This window comes from Diorhabda sublineata, chromosome 11, assembly GCF_026230105.1.
Source record: "Diorhabda sublineata isolate icDioSubl1.1 chromosome 11, icDioSubl1.1, whole genome shotgun sequence".
Classification (NCBI taxonomy): Eukaryota; Metazoa; Arthropoda; class Insecta; order Coleoptera; family Chrysomelidae; genus Diorhabda; species Diorhabda sublineata.
Window position 1 is genome coordinate 2,332,820 of NC_079484.1, and position 23,067 is coordinate 2,355,886.

At 33.4% G+C, this 23,067-nt stretch overlaps 1 protein-coding gene across 3 annotated transcripts in view; it reads left to right on the plus strand.

Moving 5' to 3' along the window:
- The first annotated feature begins 6,591 nt into the window (after window positions 1-6,591).
- The window catches only part of LOC130450092 (cysteine-rich motor neuron 1 protein), a 153,112-nt gene continuing 136,636 nt past the window's right edge, over window positions 6,592-23,067 (plus strand). For all 3 annotated transcript variants that reach the window (XM_056788288.1, XM_056788289.1, XM_056788290.1), the window contains exon 1: window positions 6,592-6,760. In XM_056788288.1, the coding sequence (XP_056644266.1) occupies window positions 6,697-6,760 (64 nt within the window). In that variant the 5' untranslated portion in view covers window positions 6,592-6,696. The remainder of the gene's footprint in view (window positions 6,761-23,067) is intronic.

Genomic DNA, 23,067 nt, shown 5'->3' on the forward strand with positions numbered 1-23,067 from the left:
TAAGTTCGCAATTTTTAAATAAAATCATCAATTTATCTTGAATATACTCGGTTTCGTAAATTTTAAACGATTTATCTGGCAGTCAAAACAAAAAATTCGAAACCCGACCTTTGTTTTACTTTATAACCTCGAAAATAACTTCTAAACAACCAGTAAGTTCGCAATTTTTAAATAAAATCATCAATTTATCTTGAATATACTCGGTTTCGTAAATTTTAAACGATTTATCTGGCAGTCAAAAGAAAAAACTCGAAACCCGACCTTTGTTTTACTTTATAACCTCGAAAATAACTTCTAAACAACCAGTAAGTTCGCAATTTTTAAATAAAATCATCAATTTATCTTGAATATACTCGGTTTCGTAAATTTTAAACGATTTATCTGGCAGTCAAAACAAAAAATTCGAAACCCGACCTTTGTTTTACTTTATAACCTCGAAAATAACTTCTAAACATCCAGTAAGTTCGCAATTTTTAAATAAAATCATCAATTTATCTTGAATATACTCGGTTTCGTAAATTCTAAACGGTTTATCTGACAGTCAAAAGAAAAAACTAGAAAACCGACTTTTTTTTTACTTTATAACCTCGAAAATAACTTCTAAACAACCAGTAAGTTCGCAATTTTTAAATAAAATCATCAATTTATCTTGAATATACTCGGTTTCGTAAATTTTAAACGATTTATCTGGCAGTCAAAAGAAAAAACTCGAAACCCGACCTTTGTTTTACTTTATAACCTCGAAAATAACTTCTAAACAACCAGTAAGTTCGCAATTTTTAAATAAAATCATCAATTTATCTTGAATATACTCGGTTTCGTAAATTTTAAACGATTTATCTGGCAGTCAAAAGAAAAAACTCGAAACCCGACCTTTGTTTTACTTTATAACCTCGAAAATAACTTCTAAACAACCAGTAAGTTCGCAATTTTTAAATAAAATCATCAATTTATATTGAATATACTCGGTTTCGTAAATTCTAAACGATTTATCTGGCAGTCAAAACAAAAAATTCGAAACCCGACCTTTGTTTTACTTTATAACCTCGAAAATAACTTCTAAACAACCAGTAAGTTCGCAATTTTTAAATAAAATCATCAATTTATATTGAATATACTCGGTTTCGTAAATTCTAAACGATTTATCTGGCAGTCAAAACAAAAAATTCGAAACCCGACCTTTGTTTTACTTTATAACCTCGAAAATAACTTCTAAACAACCAATAAGTTCGCAATTTTTAAATAAAATCATCAATTTATATTGAATATACTCGGTTTCGTAAATTCTAAACGATTTATCTGGCAGTCAAAAGAAAAAACTCGAAACCCGACCTTTGTTTTACTTTATAACCTCGAAAATAACTTCTAAACAACCAGTAAGTTCGCAATTTTTAAATAAAATCATCAATTTATATTGAATATACTCGGTTTCGTAAATTTTAAACGATTTATCTGGCAGTCAAAAGAAAAAACTCGAAACCCGACCTTTGTTTTACTTTATAACCTCGAAAATAACTTCTAAACAACCAGTAAGTTCGCAATTTTTAAATAAAATCATCAATTTATCTTGAATATACTCGGTTTCGTAAATTTTAAACGATTTATCTGGCAGTCAAAAGAAAAAACTCGAAACCCGACCTTTGTTTTACTTTATAACCTCGAAAATAACTTCTAAACAACCAGTAAGTTCGCAATTTTTAAATAAAATCATCAATTTATCTTGAATATACTCGGTTTCGTAAATTTTAAACGATTTACCTGGCAGTCAAAAGAAAAAAATCGAAACCCGACCTTTGTTTTACTTTATAACCTCGAAAATAACTTCTAAACAACCAGTAAGTTCGCAATTTTTAAATAAAATCATCAATTTATCTTGAATATACTCGGTTTCGTAAATTTTAAACGATTTATCTGGCAGTCAAAAGAAAAAATTCGAAACCCGACCTTTGTTTTACTTTATAACCTCGAAAATAACTTCTAAACAACCAGTAAGTTCGCAATTTTTAAATAAAATCATCAATTTATCTTGAATATACTCGGTTTCGTAAATTTTAAACGATTTATCTGGCAGTCAAAACAAAAAATTCGAAACCCGACCTTTGTTTTACTTTATAACCTCGAAAATAACTTCTAAACAACCAGTAAGTTCGCAATTTTTAAATAAAATCATCAATTTATATTGAATATACTCGGTTTCGTAAATTTTAAACGATTTATCTGGCAGTCAAAACAAAAAATTCGAATCCCGACCTTTGTTTTACTTTATAACCTCGAAAATAACTTCTAAACATCCAGTAAGTTCGCAATTTTTAAATAAAATCATCAATTTATATTGAATATACTCGGTTTCGTAAATTCTAAACGATTTATCTGGCAGTCAAAAGAAAAAACTCGAAACCCGACCTTTGTTTTACTTTATAACCTCGAAAATAACTTCTAAACAACCAGTAAGTTCGCAATTTTTAAATAAAATCATCAATTTATCTTGAATATACTCGGTTTCGTAAATTTTAAACGATTTATCTGGCAGTCAAAAGAAAAAACTCGAAACCCGACCTTTGTTTTACTTTATAACCTCGAAAATAACTTCTAAACAACCAGTAAGTTCGCAATTTTTAAATAAAATCATCAATTTATCTTGAATATACTCGGTTTCGTAAATTTTAAACGATTTACCTGGCAGTCAAAAGAAAAAAATCGAAACCCGACCTTTGTTTTACTTTATAACCTCGAAAATAACTTCTAAACAACCAGTAAGTTCGCAATTTTTAAATAAAATCATCAATTTATCTTGAATATACTCGGTTTCGTAAATTTTAAACGATTTATCTGGCAGTCAAAAGAAAAAACTCGAAACCCGACCTTTGTTTTACTTTATAACCTCGAAAATAACTTCTAAACAACCAGTAAGTTCGCAATTTTTAAATAAAATCATCAATTTATCTTGAATATACTCGGTTTCGTAAATTTTAAACGATTTATCTGGCAGTCAAAAGAAAAAACTCGAAACCCGACCTTTGTTTTACTTTATAACCTCGAAAATAACTTCTAAACAACCAGTAAGTTCGCAATTTTTAAATAAAATCATCAATTTATATTGAATATACTCGGTTTCGTAAATTCTAAACGATTTATCTGGCAGTCAAAACAAAAAATTCGAAACCCGACCTTTGTTTTACTTTATAACCTCGAAAATAACTTCTAAACAACCAGTAAGTTCGCAATTTTTAAATAAAATCATCAATTTATATTGAATATACTCGGTTTCGTAAATTTTAAACGATTTATCTGGCAGTCAAAACAAAAAATTCGAAACCCGACCTTTGTTTTATTTTATAACCTCGAAAATAACTTCTAAACAACCAATAAGTTCGCAATTTTTAAATAAAATCATCAATTTATATTGAATATACTCGGTTTCGTAAATTCTAAACGATTTATCTGGCAGTCAAAAGAAAAAACTCGAAACCCGACCTTTGTTTTACTTTATAACCTCGAAAATAACTTCTAAACAACCAGTAAGTTCGCAATTTTTAAATAAAATCATCAATTTATATTGAATATACTCGGTTTCGTAAATTTTAAACGATTTATCTGGCAGTCAAAAGAAAAAACTCGAAACCCGACCTTTGTTTTACTTTATAACCTCGAAAATAACTTCTAAACAACCAGTAAGTTCGCAATTTTTAAATAAAATCATCAATTTATCTTGAATATACTCGGTTTCGTAAATTTTAAACGATTTATCTGGCAGTCAAAAGAAAAAACTCGAAACCCGACCTTTGTTTTACTTTATAACCTCGAAAATAACTTCTAAACAACCAGTAAGTTCGCAATTTTTAAATAAAATCATCAATTTATCTTGAATATACTCGGTTTCGTAAATTTTAAACGATTTACCTGGCAGTCAAAAGAAAAAAATCGAAACCCGACCTTTGTTTTACTTTATAACCTCGAAAATAACTTCTAAACAACCAGTAAGTTCGCAATTTTTAAATAAAATCATCAATTTATCTTGAATATACTCGGTTTCGTAAATTTTAAACGATTTATCTGGCAGTCAAAAGAAAAAATTCGAAACCCGACCTTTGTTTTACTTTATAACCTCGAAAATAACTTCTAAACAACCAGTAAGTTCGCAATTTTTAAATAAAATCATCAATTTATCTTGAATATACTCGGTTTCGTAAATTTTAAACGATTTATCTGGCAGTCAAAACAAAAAATTCGAAACCCGACCTTTGTTTTACTTTATAACCTCGAAAATAACTTCTAAACAACCAGTAAGTTCGCAATTTTTAAATAAAATCATCAATTTATATTGAATATACTCGGTTTCGTAAATTTTAAACGATTTATCTGGCAGTCAAAACAAAAAATTCGAATCCCGACCTTTGTTTTACTTTATAACCTCGAAAATAACTTCTAAACATCCAGTAAGTTCGCAATTTTTAAATAAAATCATCAATTTATATTGAATATACTCGGTTTCGTAAATTCTAAACGATTTATCTGGCAGTCAAAAGAAAAAACTCGAAACCCGACCTTTGTTTTACTTTATAACCTCGAAAATAACTTCTAAACAACCAGTAAGTTCGCAATTTTTAAATAAAATCATCAATTTATCTTGAATATACTCGGTTTCGTAAATTTTAAACGATTTATCTGGCAGTCAAAAGAAAAAACTCGAAACCCGACCTTTGTTTTACTTTATAACCTCGAAAATAACTTCTAAACAACCAGTAAGTTCGCAATTTTTAAATAAAATCATCAATTTATCTTGAATATACTCGGTTTCGTAAATTTTAAACGATTTACCTGGCAGTCAAAAGAAAAAAATCGAAACCCGACCTTTGTTTTACTTTATAACCTCGAAAATAACTTCTAAACAACCAGTAAGTTCGCAATTTTTAAATAAAATCATCAATTTATCTTGAATATACTCGGTTTCGTAAATTTTAAACGATTTATCTGGCAGTCAAAAGAAAAAATTCGAAACCCGACCTTTGTTTTACTTTATAACCTCGAAAATAACTTCTAAACAACCAGTAAGTTCGCAATTTTTAAATAAAATCATCAATTTATCTTGAATATACTCGGTTTCGTAAATTTTAAACGATTTATCTGGCAGTCAAAACAAAAAATTCGAAACCCGACCTTTGTTTTACTTTATAACCTCGAAAATAACTTCTAAACAACCAGTAAGTTCGCAATTTTTAAATAAAATCATCAATTTATATTGAATATACTCGGTTTCGTAAATTTTAAACGATTTATCTGGCAGTCAAAACAAAAAATTCGAAACCCGACCTTTGTTTTACTTTATAACCTCGAAAATAACTTCTAAACATCCAGTAAGTTCGCAATTTTTAAATAAAATCATCAATTTATCTTGAATATACTCGGTTTCGTAAATTTTAAACGATTTATCTGGCAGTCAAAACAAAAAATTCGAAACCCGACCTTTGTTTTACTTTATAACCTCGAAAATAACTTCTAAACATCCAGTAAGTTCGCAATTTTTAAATAAAATCATCAATTTATCTTGAATATACTCGGTTTCGTAAATTCTAAACGATTTATCTGGCAGTCAAAAGAAAAAATTCGAAACCCGACCTTTGTTTTACTTTATAACCTCGAAAATAACTTCTAAACAACCAGTAAGTTCGCAATTTTTAAATAAAATCATCAATTTATATTGAATATACTCGGTTTCGTAAATTCTAAACGATTTATCTGGCAGTCAAAAGAAAAAATTCGAAACCCGACCTTTGTTTTACTTTATAACCTCGAAAATAACTTCTAAACAACCAGTAAGTTCGCAATTTTTAAATAAAATCATCAATTTATATTGAATATACTCGGTTTCGTAAATTCTAAACGATTTATCTGGCAGTCAAAAGAAAAAATTCGAAACCCGACCTTTGTTTTACTTTATAACCTCGAAAATAACTTCTAAACATAAAGTTTGAGTTCTTCTTCTTTCCTTTTGTCGTTTACTGTTGTTTCCATCGCGTACGTCATAACTGGTCTTAGTAGGGCTTTGTTTGGTTATGTTTTTGTTTTTTAATAGGTTTTTGTTTCTTCTGCTCTTCTTTTTGTATCCTTTCCTCTATTATATGTTTGTTTATTTGTCCCAACATTATTCCTAGATAGTTGAAGGCCACAGAGCACCCTAGGACGGCCAATTAGCAGCATTTATTTACCAGAAAAATCAGGGAAAAACGTTTTTGAACATTAATGGATCATCCTTGTTTCGCATCCGATTATTTCTTCTTATTTTATCATTTTCTTGTACGTTTTCCGATTATTGTGCATTATTTTATGATAACTCTTTATATAATTTTATGTATCGCCCGCCCCTGAGGCGACACGTCGAACTTCCTTCGCATGCCAGTAAATCCACGTAAAAACAAGTATCCTATGAAAACTATTCTCCAGATGGGAACAGACAAAATACCAAGATCCCCTTCACACATTACAATATATTTTGTGGGCATTCCGCGCAAGTCTCTTTTGTCGCCGACTCACTCGAAGCACCTGTTTGATTTTCCGTCAGTTTTCCGCATATCTTCCATCTTTGAACACGTCGAGAGTTTGGAGTTTTTTCTATTCCAATCGCCGACGATTCGGCCGGCTCATTATCACATACACAATAATCTCCATCGGGCCAAAGTGAGTTGTAAAACAGACAAAATGAAAAGCAGCAAGTATTTGTTCATATTTTTTGGAACCGTCTTTCTACAGAACTGTTTTGCAGGTAAAACAATTTTTTGAAAATACCAATTTCACATTTGAACATTCGGTTTATTTGATTCTTGACCTAACATAGCTTTGCGAATAAAAAATAGCTGGACGGGGCCAGATCAGGGCTATATGGTGGATATTGCATCTCTGCGAATCCACATTAGTGTATAGTAGCCTTGGAAATCGAAGCATTGTTGAAGGAAGCATATTCTATAGTCGTTTCAACTCCATTAATCCTCAACATTTTGGATACAATCTTCTATTTTGTCAATCTTCTGCAATATCTGTTACTTTGTTAGCAAATTTGTGACGTATGAAATCCCCATGAAGAAACAAGGATTTGTTACGACACCAGATCCTCTATTTCATGTTACCACCAGCAAGATCAGATCAGGTCTTGAAGTTCATCGTTGACGGTGAAGTTTCCACCCAGAAAAATAAACTGGAGCCCGAAAACAGTGGATTTGTCTTGCCGAGACTTTGACTCTGCGATCTCTTAGGTACCTTGAACTGTTTACCAGTCAAGTAGCTGCCTCAGCAGCACGTGATTTACACCTTCTGACTTCAAGAAATTTGAATTAAATAATCACAAAGTGGATTCTTGATAGTTTACTTTGTGAGCTTTTGGAACCAGTTGGTAGAATAAGAAAGATTATTTCTGACCTAAATTCTCACTTCAGGTTTATCATTTCTTCATTTTACGACTCTGCTTCAACATTTTCGGGACAGTTATAAATATCCTAACACGTTGTCACAATTTTATCCAATAAAAGCCATAAAATGTTTCGTTGGCCAGTTGTTAACTCGGACTTACGTTCTTATTCGTATTCGTATTCATCCTGTGATGAATGTCAACAGATCTGTAGTCTGCAGACAACGAAACATACGTCGGATCTCATTGATTTGAGGTCATTTCTGATTTAAAATTAATTAAATAAGACGACAAATACATGAGTATTAGATAGCTCGGAAATATATTAGAGTTAGTACACTTTGGTGTTTAATTTTGCCACAATCCCACAACCAAAACGCTTTTAAGCATATACGTATATCTAGTAATAACTTTATATACGTTGAAAAATTAGAAAATTTGTTTTTTTTGTTTGCTTCTTTGTGTTTCTAGTTCTAGCTTGTTTACCGCATCCACAGACGTCTTATTTTTGATAGAATTTGAATTATAGGTTTTTCAAAACGTAAAATCCACTTCTAGATATCTTTTTACAGTTAATTAAAGAGTTAAAGAAAATTTATCTATTCGAACGAATCCGTATTTTGTGTGTGGCGTATCCCAACAGTTTTTTAAAACTTTTGCTGACCCAAATACATGCGCCATATTAGTTTACATGAAACAGATACCTACTTTATTACAAAATCCATCTCTCTTATACGCTCCGAACGACGAGGAGTTTCTATTTTAAATTTACGGTCGACACGTATCCCTCCTCTTTGCATTTTTGAATCAAAAGCTCTTGCTGGAATTTTTATTTACATCATTTGATTCTCGGCGTTGCTCAGCATTTTTATAAAGCTATCCAAATGGCAATTCAGCAAAATAAAAAAATATGACTGTACGCATTTTCAATATTAGTATTTTCGTCGTTTTACTATAGAGAGCGTAGCGGTTCTTTCGAAAAGATAAAACTCATAGAAATTTTTTCAATTATAACCGTATAACATATATTCAAATATAAAACTGTTTCTTCTAGTTGTACTAATTCAAAAATATTATCTGTCTTTCCTTTAAAGAGAAAAAATCTGATTTGTTAACGCAGTTTTTCGTTTTGTATCGTATCGATGATTTTTTAGTCTATTTTCGATTCACTGCGATGTTTGTCCTATATATCATAGTTCCAATTTAATATTTAAGAAATAAAAATAGCTACAAGGCGAATTATTTCTTGACCGGTTTCGATTTTGTTAGATCTATTCAGTGCAGTACAATTATTTTAATGTATTTCATAGTTCTCTACAGATTATTGTTTTTTGGTTAAAAAATTTCTTGTATTTTCATTGGAGTGAACGTACTTTTACTATAACATGGCGTGTAAACGCAGTTTTTCGTTTTGTATCGTATCGATGATTTTTTAGTCTATTTTCGATTCACTGCGATGTTTGTCCTATATATCATAGTTCCAATTTAATATTTAAGAAATAAAAATAGCGACAAGGCGAATTATTTCTTGACCGGTTTCGATTTTGTTAGATCTATTCAGTGCAGTACAATTATTTTAATGCATTTCATAGTTCTCTACAGATTATTGTTTTTTGGTTAAAAAATTCTTGTATTTTCAATGGAGTGTACGTACTTTTATTATAACATGGCGTGTAAACGCAGTTTTTCGTTTTGTATCGTATCGATGATTTTTTAGTCTATTTTCGATTCACTGCGATGTTTGTCCTATATATCATAGTTCCAATTTAATATTTAAGAAATAAAAATAGCTACAAGGCGAATTATTTCTTGACCGGTTTCGATTTTGTTAGATCTATTCAGTGCAGTACAATTATTTTAATGTATTTCATAGTTCTCTACAGATTATTGTTTTTTGGTTAAAAAATTTCTTGTATTTTCATTGGAGTGAACGTACTTTTACTAAAACATGGCGTGTAAACGCAGTTTTTCGTTTTGTATCGTATCGATGATTTTTTAGTCTATTTTCGATTCACTGCGATGTTTGTCCTATATATCATAGTTCCAATTTAATATTTAAGAAATAAAAATAGCTACAAGGCGAATTATTTCTTGACCGGTTTCGATTTTGTTAGATCTATTCAGTGCAGTACAATTATTTTAATGCATTTCATAGTTCTCTACAGATTATTGTTTTTTGGTTAAAAAATTTCTTGTATTTTCATTGGAGTGAACATACTTTTATTATAACATGGCGTGTAAACGCAGTTTTTCGTTTTGTATCGTCTCGATGATTTCTTAGTCTATTTTCGATTCACTGCGATGTTTGTCCTATATACAATAGTTTTAAGTTAATTGTAGTGTCTTGGGGAAAACTAAAAATAGCGACAAGTCAAGTTTTTTCTCGAAATTTATAATGGTAACAAGCGCCGCCGATTTTTTGCACCCCTCAGGTTATATCCGTGTAGTGAAGTCAAGTGGAAACGTCTTTGGAGTCGGGAAGCTACGTAATAATTTCCGAGAAGATGCGGCGAATTCTCCGGAAACAAGATGAAAGGCAAATGTGTTCGAGGTCTTTCCATCGTTTCGATGAAAAATTGTTGACTGTTCGGAAAGTTATTTTCCTAGAAAGGCGTATATCTAAAAATAGGTGTTTATAGGACAATGAGCGAACTAGATAGCTCCGGAAGACGATAAGATAATTCAAACTTGATGGTTTATTACAAGAGACTGTAGCACTGAAGTGTAAATTGAGCAGAAACGGCGGTAACTTTGATTGGTGGCGGATATTTTTGACCTTGAGTTTGTTCCACATTTCTTGTTACACTGAGAAAAAATATTGTTAAAAACAACTGTTCAGAAAAGTGAGGTTAACTAACAATTTATTTGTAAAATGGCCGCGAGGGATCGTGTGCGGTTAAAATAAGGTTTTGGAGGGAACGTTTACTGTTTCTTGTCCAGTTTTGGAGAACATTTACGACACCAGCAAACAGATCCTTCTTTAAAAGGATATTAATGGTACAAAGTACCACAAATAAAACATAAACTGTTCAGAAAAGTGAGGTTAACTAACAATTTATTTGTAAAACGGGCGCGAGGGATCGTGTGCGGTGAAAATAAGGTTTTGGAGGGAACGTTTACTGTTCCTTGTCCAGTTTTGGAGAACATTTACGACACAAGCAAACAGATCCTTCTTTAAAAGGATATTAATGGTACAAAGTACCACAAATAAAACATAAACTGTTCAGAAAAGTGAGGTTAACTAACAATTTATTTGTAAAATGGCCGCGAGGGATCGTGTGCGGTGAAAATAAGGTTTTGGAGGGAACGTTTACTGTTCCTTGTCCAGTTTTGGAGAACATTTACGACACAAGCAAACAGATCCTTCTTTAAAAGGATATTAATGGTACAAAGTACCACAAATAAAACATAAACTGTTCAGAAAAGTGAGGTTAACTAACAATTTATTTGTAAAATGGCCGCGAGGGATCGTGTGCGGTGAAAATAAGGTTTTGGAGGGAACGTTTACTGTTTCTTGTCCAGTTTTGGAGAACATTTACGACACCAGCAAACAGATCCTTCTTTAAAAGGATATTAATGGTACAAAGTACCACAAATAAAACATAAACTGTTCAGAAAAGTGAGGTTAACTAACAATTTATTTGTAAAATGGCCGCGAGGGATCGTGTGCGGTGAAAATAAGGTTTTGGAGGGAACGTTTACTGTTTCTTGTCCAGTTTTGGAGAACATTTACGACACAAGCAAACAGATCCTTCTTTAAAAGGATATTAATGGTACAAAGTACCACAAATAAAACATAAACTGTTCAGAAAAGTGAGGTTAACTAACAATTTATTTGTAAAATGGCCGCGAGGGATCGTGTGCGGTGAAAATAAGGTTTTGGAGGGAACGTTTACTGTTTCTTGTCCAGTTTTGGAGAACATTTACGACACAAGCAAACAGATCCTTCTTTAAAAGGATATTAATGGTACAAAGTACCACAAATAAAACATAAACTGTTCAGAAAAGTGAGGTTAACTAACAATTTATTTGTAAAATAATGTTTTGGAGGGAACGTTTACTGTCTTTTGTACAGTTTCGGAGGACATCTATGTCATATGTACACACCTTTTGCCCAACAAGAATATTTTTATGATAAATTACCATGAATACAACATAAACTATTCCATTTAATGGTAAAGTCCAGAAAAGGATAATAATTGAAAGCACAACTTCAAAATCTGTGCAGAAATGTGAGTTTAATTAACAATTAACTTATAAAATGGCCGCGGCGAGTGATTAGCAGTGGCAATAGGTTTTGGACGAAACGTTTACTGTCGCTTATGTACCATAGAACGTTAAAATATTAATTTTAGAAATGTTTACGTGTATTTAGCAATCGTCACAAATTAGACAAACTAAGAAAACGCTGATCTACGTCAAAATGGCGGTCGTGGGGTAAAAGATTTATTTCGTATACACCCGTTTGCTTTTTTCCGGTTGTTTTATGGTTTAATTGCTTTATGGTGGATCTAATACATCTGAAACTGAGTATTCTTGCAGTATGCAGTAAACTAGAACGTTTGTATTTATTTTGTGGTTAAATTAGTGGAGTTTTGTTGTTGCGTTCAAATTTATTGAACAGTGACAGCTAAAAGGTACAAGGTGGAATTAACCCCTTTTAATTAGGGGGAGAAAACTTTAGTTAGAATAATTTTCCATAAGATTCAACCATTTCGTACTTTTTCGTAGTCTCACAATAAAACTGGAAATAATAACCTATAAAATGCAGCATAAGTATATGTTTACCCCACAGTGGCCATTATTGAATCAGCTGATTTTGACAAATCCTGTTTGATTTTATTTCAACCAGACTAAAAAGTTTTCCGGTAAACAATTTCAAGTTTTCCCATTCAGAATGAATGGAAATACATTCCCTTCGGACCGTCCAGAAATAGGTGGACGCATTTATGTGTGAACTGAAATTTATAAAAGTTGGACAATTTCTTATGATATATGAAACACTTTCGCGTTGAATATGGTTGGAATCGTCTACCTAATAGCCTATTTAGCAGCGTTACATTATATTTATTGTGGGTTTTTATGGAAAGGTATTACGTCCCGACCCAGTTTTGTCAAGGTCTGTTTGTCTTTTATTTACAGACCGGGGGAATTGTGTTTTATAATCAATTCTTTTGAGATCCTTCAAGCTCAGCTTAGGGGGCGAGTTTTTTCCCTGATATCTCCTTTATTTTTGATGTTCTCATAAACATTTTACGGGATATTATGCTTGAGAACCGAATAAAACTTTACCAATCCAGTAATTATAGAAAAAATAATAAAATTTAACTGATTTTATATCAGAATAAAGGGAAAATGTTTTTGAAAAAGTTGTGGGGTTTTCAAAGTTCTTAAATTCAAAATGGCGGCCGTAAGATTTGAATTTATATACACGTATTCTAAATTGCTATCAATTTCATGAATTTTAACGATTTCAAGATGAAATTTGCTGCAGTAGATAAAATAAAAGTTGAATTTTGATAGACAATATCAACAAATCCAATAAACTATCTAAATTTTTTTAAAACAATCAAATCAAAAAGATTTTTTGGTCAAAAATAAATCACGCAGCCCTCAAATTGTATAATTACATTAAAAATAAACAAATTACTAATTTTTCGGTAGTTTTCGAATAGTTAATGGTTTTTAGTGCCTTTAAGCTGCGACACAACTCATTTTAGATTCATTTTCGACCTTATTTATACGAGGCCAATAAAAACGAATATTTATAATTGGATAAAACGACTTGTCGTTTTACAAAATATTCTCCATTAACATCAATACACTCTTACATGCGTTTGAACCAATTGCCGAAGCATTTTTTCCATTCCGATTGAAGTACCTCCAAAATATATGATTCAAACGCACCAACCTCCTCTCCAGATGTAGAAAAACATTAACCTCAATGTTTCAAGTATCTGTCAATGTCAAACTTCACAATGGCATTGACAGATTTGACATATTTGACAGTTTTTTGTAATCATCTAGTAATAACCCATTTTTGGGGGGATGATATCAACTTATTTTCTGACATCTATGTTGAGCTGGGTATGTAATTAAAGACTTAAGATAAATCGTAATGATTCCAATCAAGTGCATGGAGTTCATTACTCATTTTAGCATCGCTGGATTTAAATGATGGAATAGGGTCAGCGTGATTGTCTTCACATTGATGATAACGTTCAACGAAACGCCTGTAGGACAAGATACTATATTCTAGTTCAATAATTCTAGTCCGTTGATGCATGTTATTGCGGTTAAATAAACAACATCCAATTAACATCGATATATACAATGTGTGTTTCCATTATTCGTTCACAATTATCAGTTGATGTATACAAAAGCGAAATGGAAAGAAATTAATGTATATTCACCACCAGAAAATTCCTTTATTAACATAAAAAGTCGAAGTGGTTTTGAGAAACAACAAATTTTGAAGAAGAATTTTCCCAGAAAACTATATACAATATACAGCCACGTATATTGTATATTTACCATCAGAAAATAGATATTTCAACAACATATTGAAAAATTACCAACTTTTTTTCAAAAACTGTTATTTTGACGTGAGAATTATAGATTAAAAATTAGGGCGAGTTTTTGATATTTAGTCAAAATGAAGAAAATTAGTGTTCACTGAAAAACCTTGATTATTTGATTTTTTAAATAAAAATTTTGAGGTTATGTGTTGTAAGTGTTGTAGATCTTTCTAGTACCTACAATTTTACTCTAGAACTTTTTCCCCTAGGGCTTGGATATTATCGCATACCGTCAATTGAAAAACTTGTAAACTTTTTTTAAAATTAACCTTGACCCCGTACAATCCCGACCTAGTACCGAGTGATATTCATCTTTCCTACGAACTGAAGCAGTGATTTAGAGGACGGCGCTTCCAAACCAACTTAGAGCTCAAAAAATCGTCATATTTCCAATCATTGTCAGCTCAATTTCTTAAAGAAGATACTGCAAAGCTTGTTCACAGTTGTACAAATAATATCCGAGGTTCCAAGGTCTTGCCGGACCTAAAAATACCCTCCTTTGATTATGACTCAATTGTGGGAAGCTTTTTCTTCAGTACTCACTCACTCACCGTACAATCCCGACCTAGTACCGAGTGATATTCATCTTTTCATCTTTCCTACGAACTGAAGCAGTGATTTAGAGGACGGCGCTTCCAAACCAACTTAGAGCTCAAAAAATCGTCATACTTCCAATCATTGTCAGCTCAATTTCTTAAAGAAGATACTGCAAAGCTTGTTCACAGTTGTACAAATAATATCCGAGGTTCCAAGGTCTTGCCGGACCAAAAAATACCCTCCTTTGATTATGACTCAATTGTGGGAAGCTTTTTCTTCACTACTCACTCACTCACCATACAATCCCGACCTAGTACCGAGTGATATTCATCTTTCCTACGAACTAAAGCAGTGATTTAGAGGACGGTGCTTCCCAACCAACTTAGAGCTCAAAAAACCGTCATATTTCCAATCATTGTCAGCTCAATTTCTTAAAGAAGATACTGCAAAGCTTGTTCACAGTTGTACAAATAATATCCCAGGTTCCAAGGTCTTGCCGGACCTAAAAATACCCTCCTTTGATTATGACTCAATTGTGGGAAGCTTTTTCTTCACTACTCACTCACTCACCATACAATCCCGACCTAGTACCGAGTGATATTCATCTTTCCTACGAAATGAAGCAGTGATTAGAGGACGGCGCTTCCAAACCAACTTAGAGCTCAAAAAATCGTCATATTTCCAATCATTGTCAGCTCAATTTCTTAAAGAAGATACTGCAAAGCTTGTTCACAGTTGTACAAATAATATCCGAGGTTCCAAGGTCTTGCCGGACCTAAAAATACCCTCCTTTGATTATGACTCAATTGTGGGAAGCTTTTTCTTCAGTATTTTAATATTATCGCATACCGTCAATTGAAAAACTTGAAAACTTTTTTAAAATCAACCTTAAGTGGACTTTTGAATCGATATTAATTAAAAACGAAACTCAAATTCTAGTGCTTATTAATATTAATCATCAAAAACATTGTAAATCCGAAATTAATAAGATTGGATAGGCAAGTAAGTCCCATTTATATAACGACTTTTTTCGAGAAGCACTGTATATACCTCATTTACTAATTATTCGTAAAACCGATTGAAGGAAATTAAAAATTCGAGAAATTTAAACCTTTATTGATTTCTAGAGCAGTAATTCTCGACGAAATTAATATATAAAATTTGAAAGAACAAAAGTTGTCGAAAAAGTTGATGAATTTCAGTTCAAAATCTCCCGTTACATCCCCATCCTTAAAATGTTACTCTTTCCAGAGCTTCCCATGAATTATTACCTCTTAGGAAGTTAATACTGAAGTTCCAGACTTTTTCCCAGATGAACATATTCAAATGATTAATTCAATGCATTTTTTTTTGAACTCATTAATGTTTAGAAAGTTTCTTTCCAGTTTCTTTCGTTGTTTGTGAATTTCGCGACACAGAAGCCAGCTCGTAAGGGTTGATACGACGATCCTGCAAGCCGATAGAATATGGAGTGCCCCAAGGCTCAGTACTATACCCTATTTTGTGTCTGTAAAATTCTTAGGGCTTGTTTAGGACAATTCTTTGAAATTGGAGCTTCCAAAGAACTGAACTTATCCACCTCCTTAACATTCTATTATGTCCTCATGAAATCGCGTCTTCAATACCCTCCATGACCTTCTGTAGTACGTGGTGCGATCCAATTCGAACGAATCTTCAAACTACACTGACTCTTCCTTTCTTATTCATCTTTGAATTTGCCTAATTCTTAAGCACGCTTCTCCAATTTCTATCTATCTTCTTCACGTTCAGGATTAGTTAACGGCTCGATATTTTACAATGCAAAAAAATGCACAATCACTTGCTAATAATAATAAAAATTCCATTTTACCGCGAAAAAGGCAATTTGTTTTAAAATAAAATAAATTTTGTTATAATTTTTGTTATGACAAAAACTTTCTGATCCGCTATAAAGGAAGTTTATCCACCACTGGTCTAAATCATTCAAATTCAGACGAACTATGAGAATACGATTTGAGAAATTTAATTGATCGATCTAGATAATAATAGTGGCCTTTGTGTTCGAGTAAGTTATTAAAGAAAAGCGTAGTTCTTTCCGATTTGCATCGATATTAATTCCAGGGTTCGCCTTCGCAGCCGTTAGCGCCCTATCTAATTAAATAATAAATTTCGTAGTCATAATAAACCTTCAGTGAGATTATACTACGATTATTATTGCGGATTTAGATGAATAAAGTGACTTTACATCAATTAATGTGTAAGTATTGAATAGGTATAGAGGGTAGAGCTTTGGTTAGTTTAATGAGGAAGCCTTTGAGATATAGATAAAACCATTTAGATGCCAGAAAAATTGTAGCCTTGCATTTTCAAAATGTCCTCTAAACATTCCTGGCTGTCGCAATCTGTAATAACAATTGATGCAGATTTGTATCGTGAAAGTTTGCGACGCCTACCGTTCCCGAAGCGACCTTGTAACCCAACGGCTCCTTCAGCAACTTCAATAGGACACTCCGAACACTCACCATATAATCCCGACGTAGTACCGAGTGATATTCATCTTTCCTATGAACTGAAGCAGTGATTTAGAGGACGGTGCTTCCAAACCAACTTAGAGCTCAAAAAATCGTCATACTTCCAATCATTGTCAGCTCAATTTCTTAAAGAAGATACTGCAAAGCTTGTTCACAGTTGTACAAATAATATCCGAGGTTCCAAGGTCTTGCCGGACCAAAAAATACCCTCCTTTGATTATGACTCAATTGTGGGAAGCTTTTTCTTCACTACTCACTCACTCACCATACAATCCCGACCTAGTACCGAGTGATATTCATCTTTCCTACGAACTAAAGCAGTGATTTAGAGGACGGTGCTTCCCAACCAACTTAGAGCTCAAAAAACCGTCATATTTCCAATCATTGTCAGCTCAATTTCTTAAAGAAGATACTGCAAAGCTTGTTCACAGTTGTACAAATAATATCCGAGGTTCCAAGGTCTTGCCGGACCTAAAAATACCCTCATTTGATTATGAGTTAATAGTGGGAAGCTTTTTCTTCAGTACTCACTCACTCACCGTACAATCCCGACCTAGTACCGAGTGATATTCATCTTTCCTACGAACTGAAGCAGTGATTTAGAGGACGGTGCTTCCAAACCAACTTAGAGCTCAAAAAACCGTCATATTTCCAATCATTGTCAGCTCAATTTCTTAAAGAAGATACTGCAAAGCTTGTTCACAGTTGTACAAATAATATCCGAGGTTCCAAGGTCTTGTGGAACCAAAAAATACCCTCCTTTGATTATGACTCAATTGTGGGAAGCTTTTTCTTCAGTACTCACTCACTCACCGTACAATCCCGACCTAGTACCGAGTGATATTCATCTTTCCTACGAACTGAAGCAGTGATTTAGAGGACGGTGCTTCCCAACCAACTTAGAGCTCAAAAAACCGTCATATTTCCAATCATTGTCAGCTCAATTTCTTAAAGAAGATACTGCAAAGCTTGTTCACAGTTGTACAAATAATATCCGAGGTTCCAAGGTCTTGTGGAACCAAAAAATACCCTCCTTTGATTATGACTCAATTGTGGGAAGCTTTTTCTTCAGTACTCACTCACTCACCGTACAATCCCGACCTAGTACCGAGTGATATTCATCTTTCCTACGAACTGAAGCAGTGATTTAGAGGACGGTGCTTCCAAACCAACTTAGAGCTCAAAAAATCGTCATACTTCCAATCATTGTCAGCTCAATTTCTTAAAGAAGATACTGCAAAGCTTGTTCACAGTTGTACAAATAATATCCGAGGTTCCAAGGTCTTGCCGGACCAAAAAATACCCTCCTTTGATTATGACTCAATTGTGGGAAGCTTTTTCTTCAGTATTTTGATATTTAAATCAATCATCCCCTCGATTCGTACGTTTAACAAAGTTTTTCATCGGTGCAAGTTTAATGTAAAACAAAATAAGATTATAAAAATAATTGTTCGCGAACTATGTTACCAAAATAGTGTAGGCTAGTGTATTGGAAGCTTCAATATAATTCGTAACAAGGGGTCAGTTGTTGGAGAATATACGAACACGTATGTCGAGCTGGATAGATCATCCAACAACGGTCCGATGTCGAATGGAGTCGACTGATAAACCCCTCGAAACTAAAATACGTGGAACGGCGTGGTATTAAAGGCTAAACAGATTCGTTGCAACTGTCAGATGCGAACGAACGTCCACATTGTAACTGACAGATAGTCACTGTATCAACTATAGTTGATTAAGGATATAAAGGTTTTATTTTTTTATTGAAACCGTGCCAGGACGTCTCAAATTGAAATTGAATAATCTACTGCTTGAATCTAAATCTATTTGAGTGGTTAGTTTACTATGAATTGATTCAAACTCTATCAGTACTGCGAAAGCATCCGTTCTTCTTCTTTTCCTCCGTGTATTAGGTAGTCGCTGCTTCAAGGTTGTCGCCCCACCTTTTTCTGGGTCGTATTTTGACCAATCTGTTGTTGTCCATACGACTTTTGTCCTAATTTTTCCTTTCTCGATAGAACCCATTGGTTGTCGTCTTCTATTTTGCTCAATCTTCTGATATCTTCACTTCCCTATCCAGTAGGGTTTTTCCTGGCTATCATCTATGCTGTTTCCATCATTCTTTCGGTTTTCGCCGTTTCTGGCAGCGTTCCCGCGATGTAGTTCATCATCGATTTGGCCTCTATTTCGATGGTTTCGATCAAAAATGCTGCTATTCTTAAGGCTTTAGTTGTTTGTTGTCTTACTTCGATCTCTACGTCTCCAAATCCTGAAATATCGATTCCTGGGTATTTGAATTCCATTACAACATAATTTCACGAAAATTAATTATGTTCCATCGAGTTAGAATTTAGTTACGTCCTGTATATTCTATTTTATTCTTACACGAAGTATTCACAACGATGACATGTATCCATAATAAAATAAAGTCGACAAAAAGTGACGTATAAACTAGTTCCCTTTCTCTTTTCCCTCATACATCATAACCTAACCTTATTCGTATTATGAAAGTGAACAAGTGTAGCCAACCGAATTTCGGAGCTGCATAGAATCATTTATCAATGTCAAACTATGTTGACTATGGTTATTTGTTAAATGGATGACCGTTTCATTGCCGAAATCTCAACATACTTTATATTCTTAAGGGTAGAGAAATATATTATAGATAATTTAAAGAAATACATTGTTTATAGTTTCCATTCTTCTCAAAAATTGATGTTTATCAATATTTCTAGAAAATAAATCGATAAAAATAGGCGCGTGACTGCGAACACCAATCAGAATGTGTTACGTCACGCAAAACATCATTATTGTTGACGTTTTCATAGAACATTTGTTGTATTATTCTACGGTTTTAGTTTGTTTATGTTCTTGATCGAAATAATACAGTTGGTACGGGAAAAAAGTCCCTATACTGCGCATGCTTGAGATTGCTATGGAACCTCGAAGGATAGAGAAATCGTTGCCATTTTGTCTTTCGTAGTAGGAACAGCTTATAAAAACTGTCCATATAACGAGTGATTTTTATGCTGGTATCTTTTTGGCAACACTGTTTTTGACAGATCACGCGTGAATCGTGTCTTGTGTCATTGTCAAACTTATTCATTTTGGTCTATAATTTAATCACGAATCTACGAACGAATAACGCTTGCAAATTGAATTTTGCTATCAAAATTCATGCTAGGTTAAGACAGTACATTACAGGATCCATTTTTAGAAACAGTTGACAGTTGACACTTGACACAGATGTAAACAATTTTGTTTTGTATGCCGTGACGTCATTCAAGACGCCATGACATTACTCAGCGTTTTCCAGGGAAATCTAAATTGTTATTTTTGAAATAGAAAATATGTAAATGCTGCTTTTTTTTCAAATATTGTTTTTTAGGAATAAAATAGATATTAAAGAATATAATTAAGTCTTCAAATTTAGTTAACTAGCCAAAATATATCTACGATTTTGTTTCGAAATTCCAAAATATGAGAATTATACGTTTATAATGAACTGTGATTTTCATACTTATATAAATATAATAATAATTGAAGTTATCGGGGTAGTTATTAGGGTAGTTTGAAGTTTGGAGTTTTTAAAAAACAGAAGCTCTGTCGGTTTGTCTGATTGGGAGTTCAATCTGACCCAATTCCTCAGCAGAAAGCTTGTTTTTAATGTTTCTTCATGGTAGATATTGCCATCACAAGACTCAATGACTCAAGACCACTATCGGGGTAGTTATTAGGGTAGTTTAAAGTTCGGAGTTTTTAAAAACAGAAGCTCTGACGGTTTGTCTGATTGGGAGTTCAACCTGACCCAATTCCTCAGCAGAAAGCTCGTTTTTAATGTTTCTTCATGGTAGATATTGCCATCACAAGACTCAATGACTCAAGACCACTATCGGGGTAGTTATTAGGGTAGTTTAAAGTTCGGAGTTTTTAAAAACAGAAGCTCTGACGGTTTGTCTGATTGGGAGTTCAACCTGACCCAATTCCTCAGCAGAAAGCTCGTTTTTAATGTTTCTTCATGGTAGATATTGCCATCACAAGACTCAATGACTCAAGACCACTATAGGGGTAGTTATTAGGGTAGTTTAAAGTTCGGAGTTTTTAAAAACAGAAGCTCTGACGATTTGTCTGATTGGGAGTTCAACCTGACCCAATTCCTCAGCAGAAATCTTGTTTTTAATGTTTCTTCATGGTAGATATTGCCATCACAAGACTCAATGACTCAAGACCACTATCGGGGTAGTTATTAGGGTAGTTTAAAGTTCGGAGTTTTTAAAAACAGAAGCTCTGACGATTTGTCTGATTGGGAGTTCAACCTGACCCAATTCCTCAGCAGAAATCTTGTTTTTAATGTTTCTTCATGGTAGATATTGCCATCACAAGACTCAATGACTCAAGACCACTATCGGGGTAGTTATTAGGGTAGTTTAAAGTTCGGAGTTTTTAAAAACAGAAGCTCTGACGATTTGTCTGATTGGGAGTTCAACCTGACCCAATTCCTCAGCAGAAATCTTGTTTTTAATGTTTCTTCATGGTAGATATTGCCATCACAAGACTCAATGACTCAAGACCACTATCGGGGTAGTTATTAGGGTAGTTTAAAGTTCGGAGTTTTTAAAAAACAGAAGCTCTGTCGGTTTGTCTGATTGGGAGTTCAACCTGACCCAATTCCTCAGCAGAAAGCTCGTTTTTAATGTTTCTTCATGGTAGATATTGCCATCACAAGACTCAATGACTCAGACCACTATCGGGGTAGTTATTAGGGTAGTTTAAAGTTCGGAATTTTTTAAAAAACAGAAGCTCTGACGATTTGTCTGATTGGGAGTTCAACCTGATCCAATTCCTCAGCAGAAAGCTCGTTTTTAATGTTTCTTCATGGTAGATATTGCCATCACAAGACTCAATGACTCAAGACCACTATCGGGGTAGTTATTAGGGTAGTTTAAAGTTCGGAGTTTTTAAAAACAGAAGCTCTGACGGTTTGTCTGATTGGGAGTTCAACCTGACCCAATTCCTCAGCAGAAATCTTGTTTTTAATGTTTCTTCATGGTAGATATTACCATCACAAGACTCAATGACTCAGACCACTATCGGGGTAGTTATTAGGGTAGTTTAAAGTTCGGAGTTTTTAAAAACAGAAGCTCTGTCGGTTTGTCTGATTGGGAGTTCAACCTGACCCAATTCCTCAGCAGAAATCTTGTTTTTAATGTTTCTTCATGGTAGATATTGCCATCACAAGACTCAATGACTCAAGACCACTATCGGGGTAGTTATTAGGGTAGTTTAAAGTTCGGAATTTTTTAAAAAACAGAAGCTCTGACGATTTGTCTGATTGGGAGTTCAACCTGATCCAATTCCTCAGCAGAAAGCTCGTTTTTAATGTTTCTTCATGGTAGATATTGCCATCACAAGACTCAATGACTCAAGACCACTATCGGGGTAGTTATTAGGGTAGTTTAAAGTTCGGAGTTTTTAAAAAACAGAAGCTCTGTCGGTTTGTCTGATTGGGAGTTCAATCTGACCCAATTCCTCAGCAGAAAGCTCGTTTTTAATGTTTCTTCATGGTAGATATTGCCATCACAAGACTCAATGACTCAGACCACTATCGGGGTAGTTATTAGGGTAGTTTAAAGTTCGGAATTTTTTAAAAAACAGAAGCTCTGACGATTTGTCTGATTGGGAGTTCAACCTGACCCAATTCCTCAGCAGAAATCTTGTTTTTAATGTTTCTTCATGGTAGATATTGCCATCACAAGACTCAATGACTCAAGACCACTATCGGGGTAGTTATTAGGGTAGTTTAAAGTTCGGAGTTTTTAAAAACAGAAGCTCTGACGATTTGTCTGATTGGGAGTTCAACCTGACCCAATTCCTCAGCAGAAATCTTGTTTTTAATGTTTCTTCATGGTAGATATTGCCATCACAAGACTCAATGACTCAAGACCACTATCGGGGTAGTTATTAGGGTAGTTTAAAGTTCGGAGTTTTTAAAAAACAGAAGCTCTGTCGGTTTGTCTGATTGGGAGTTCAACCTGACCCAATT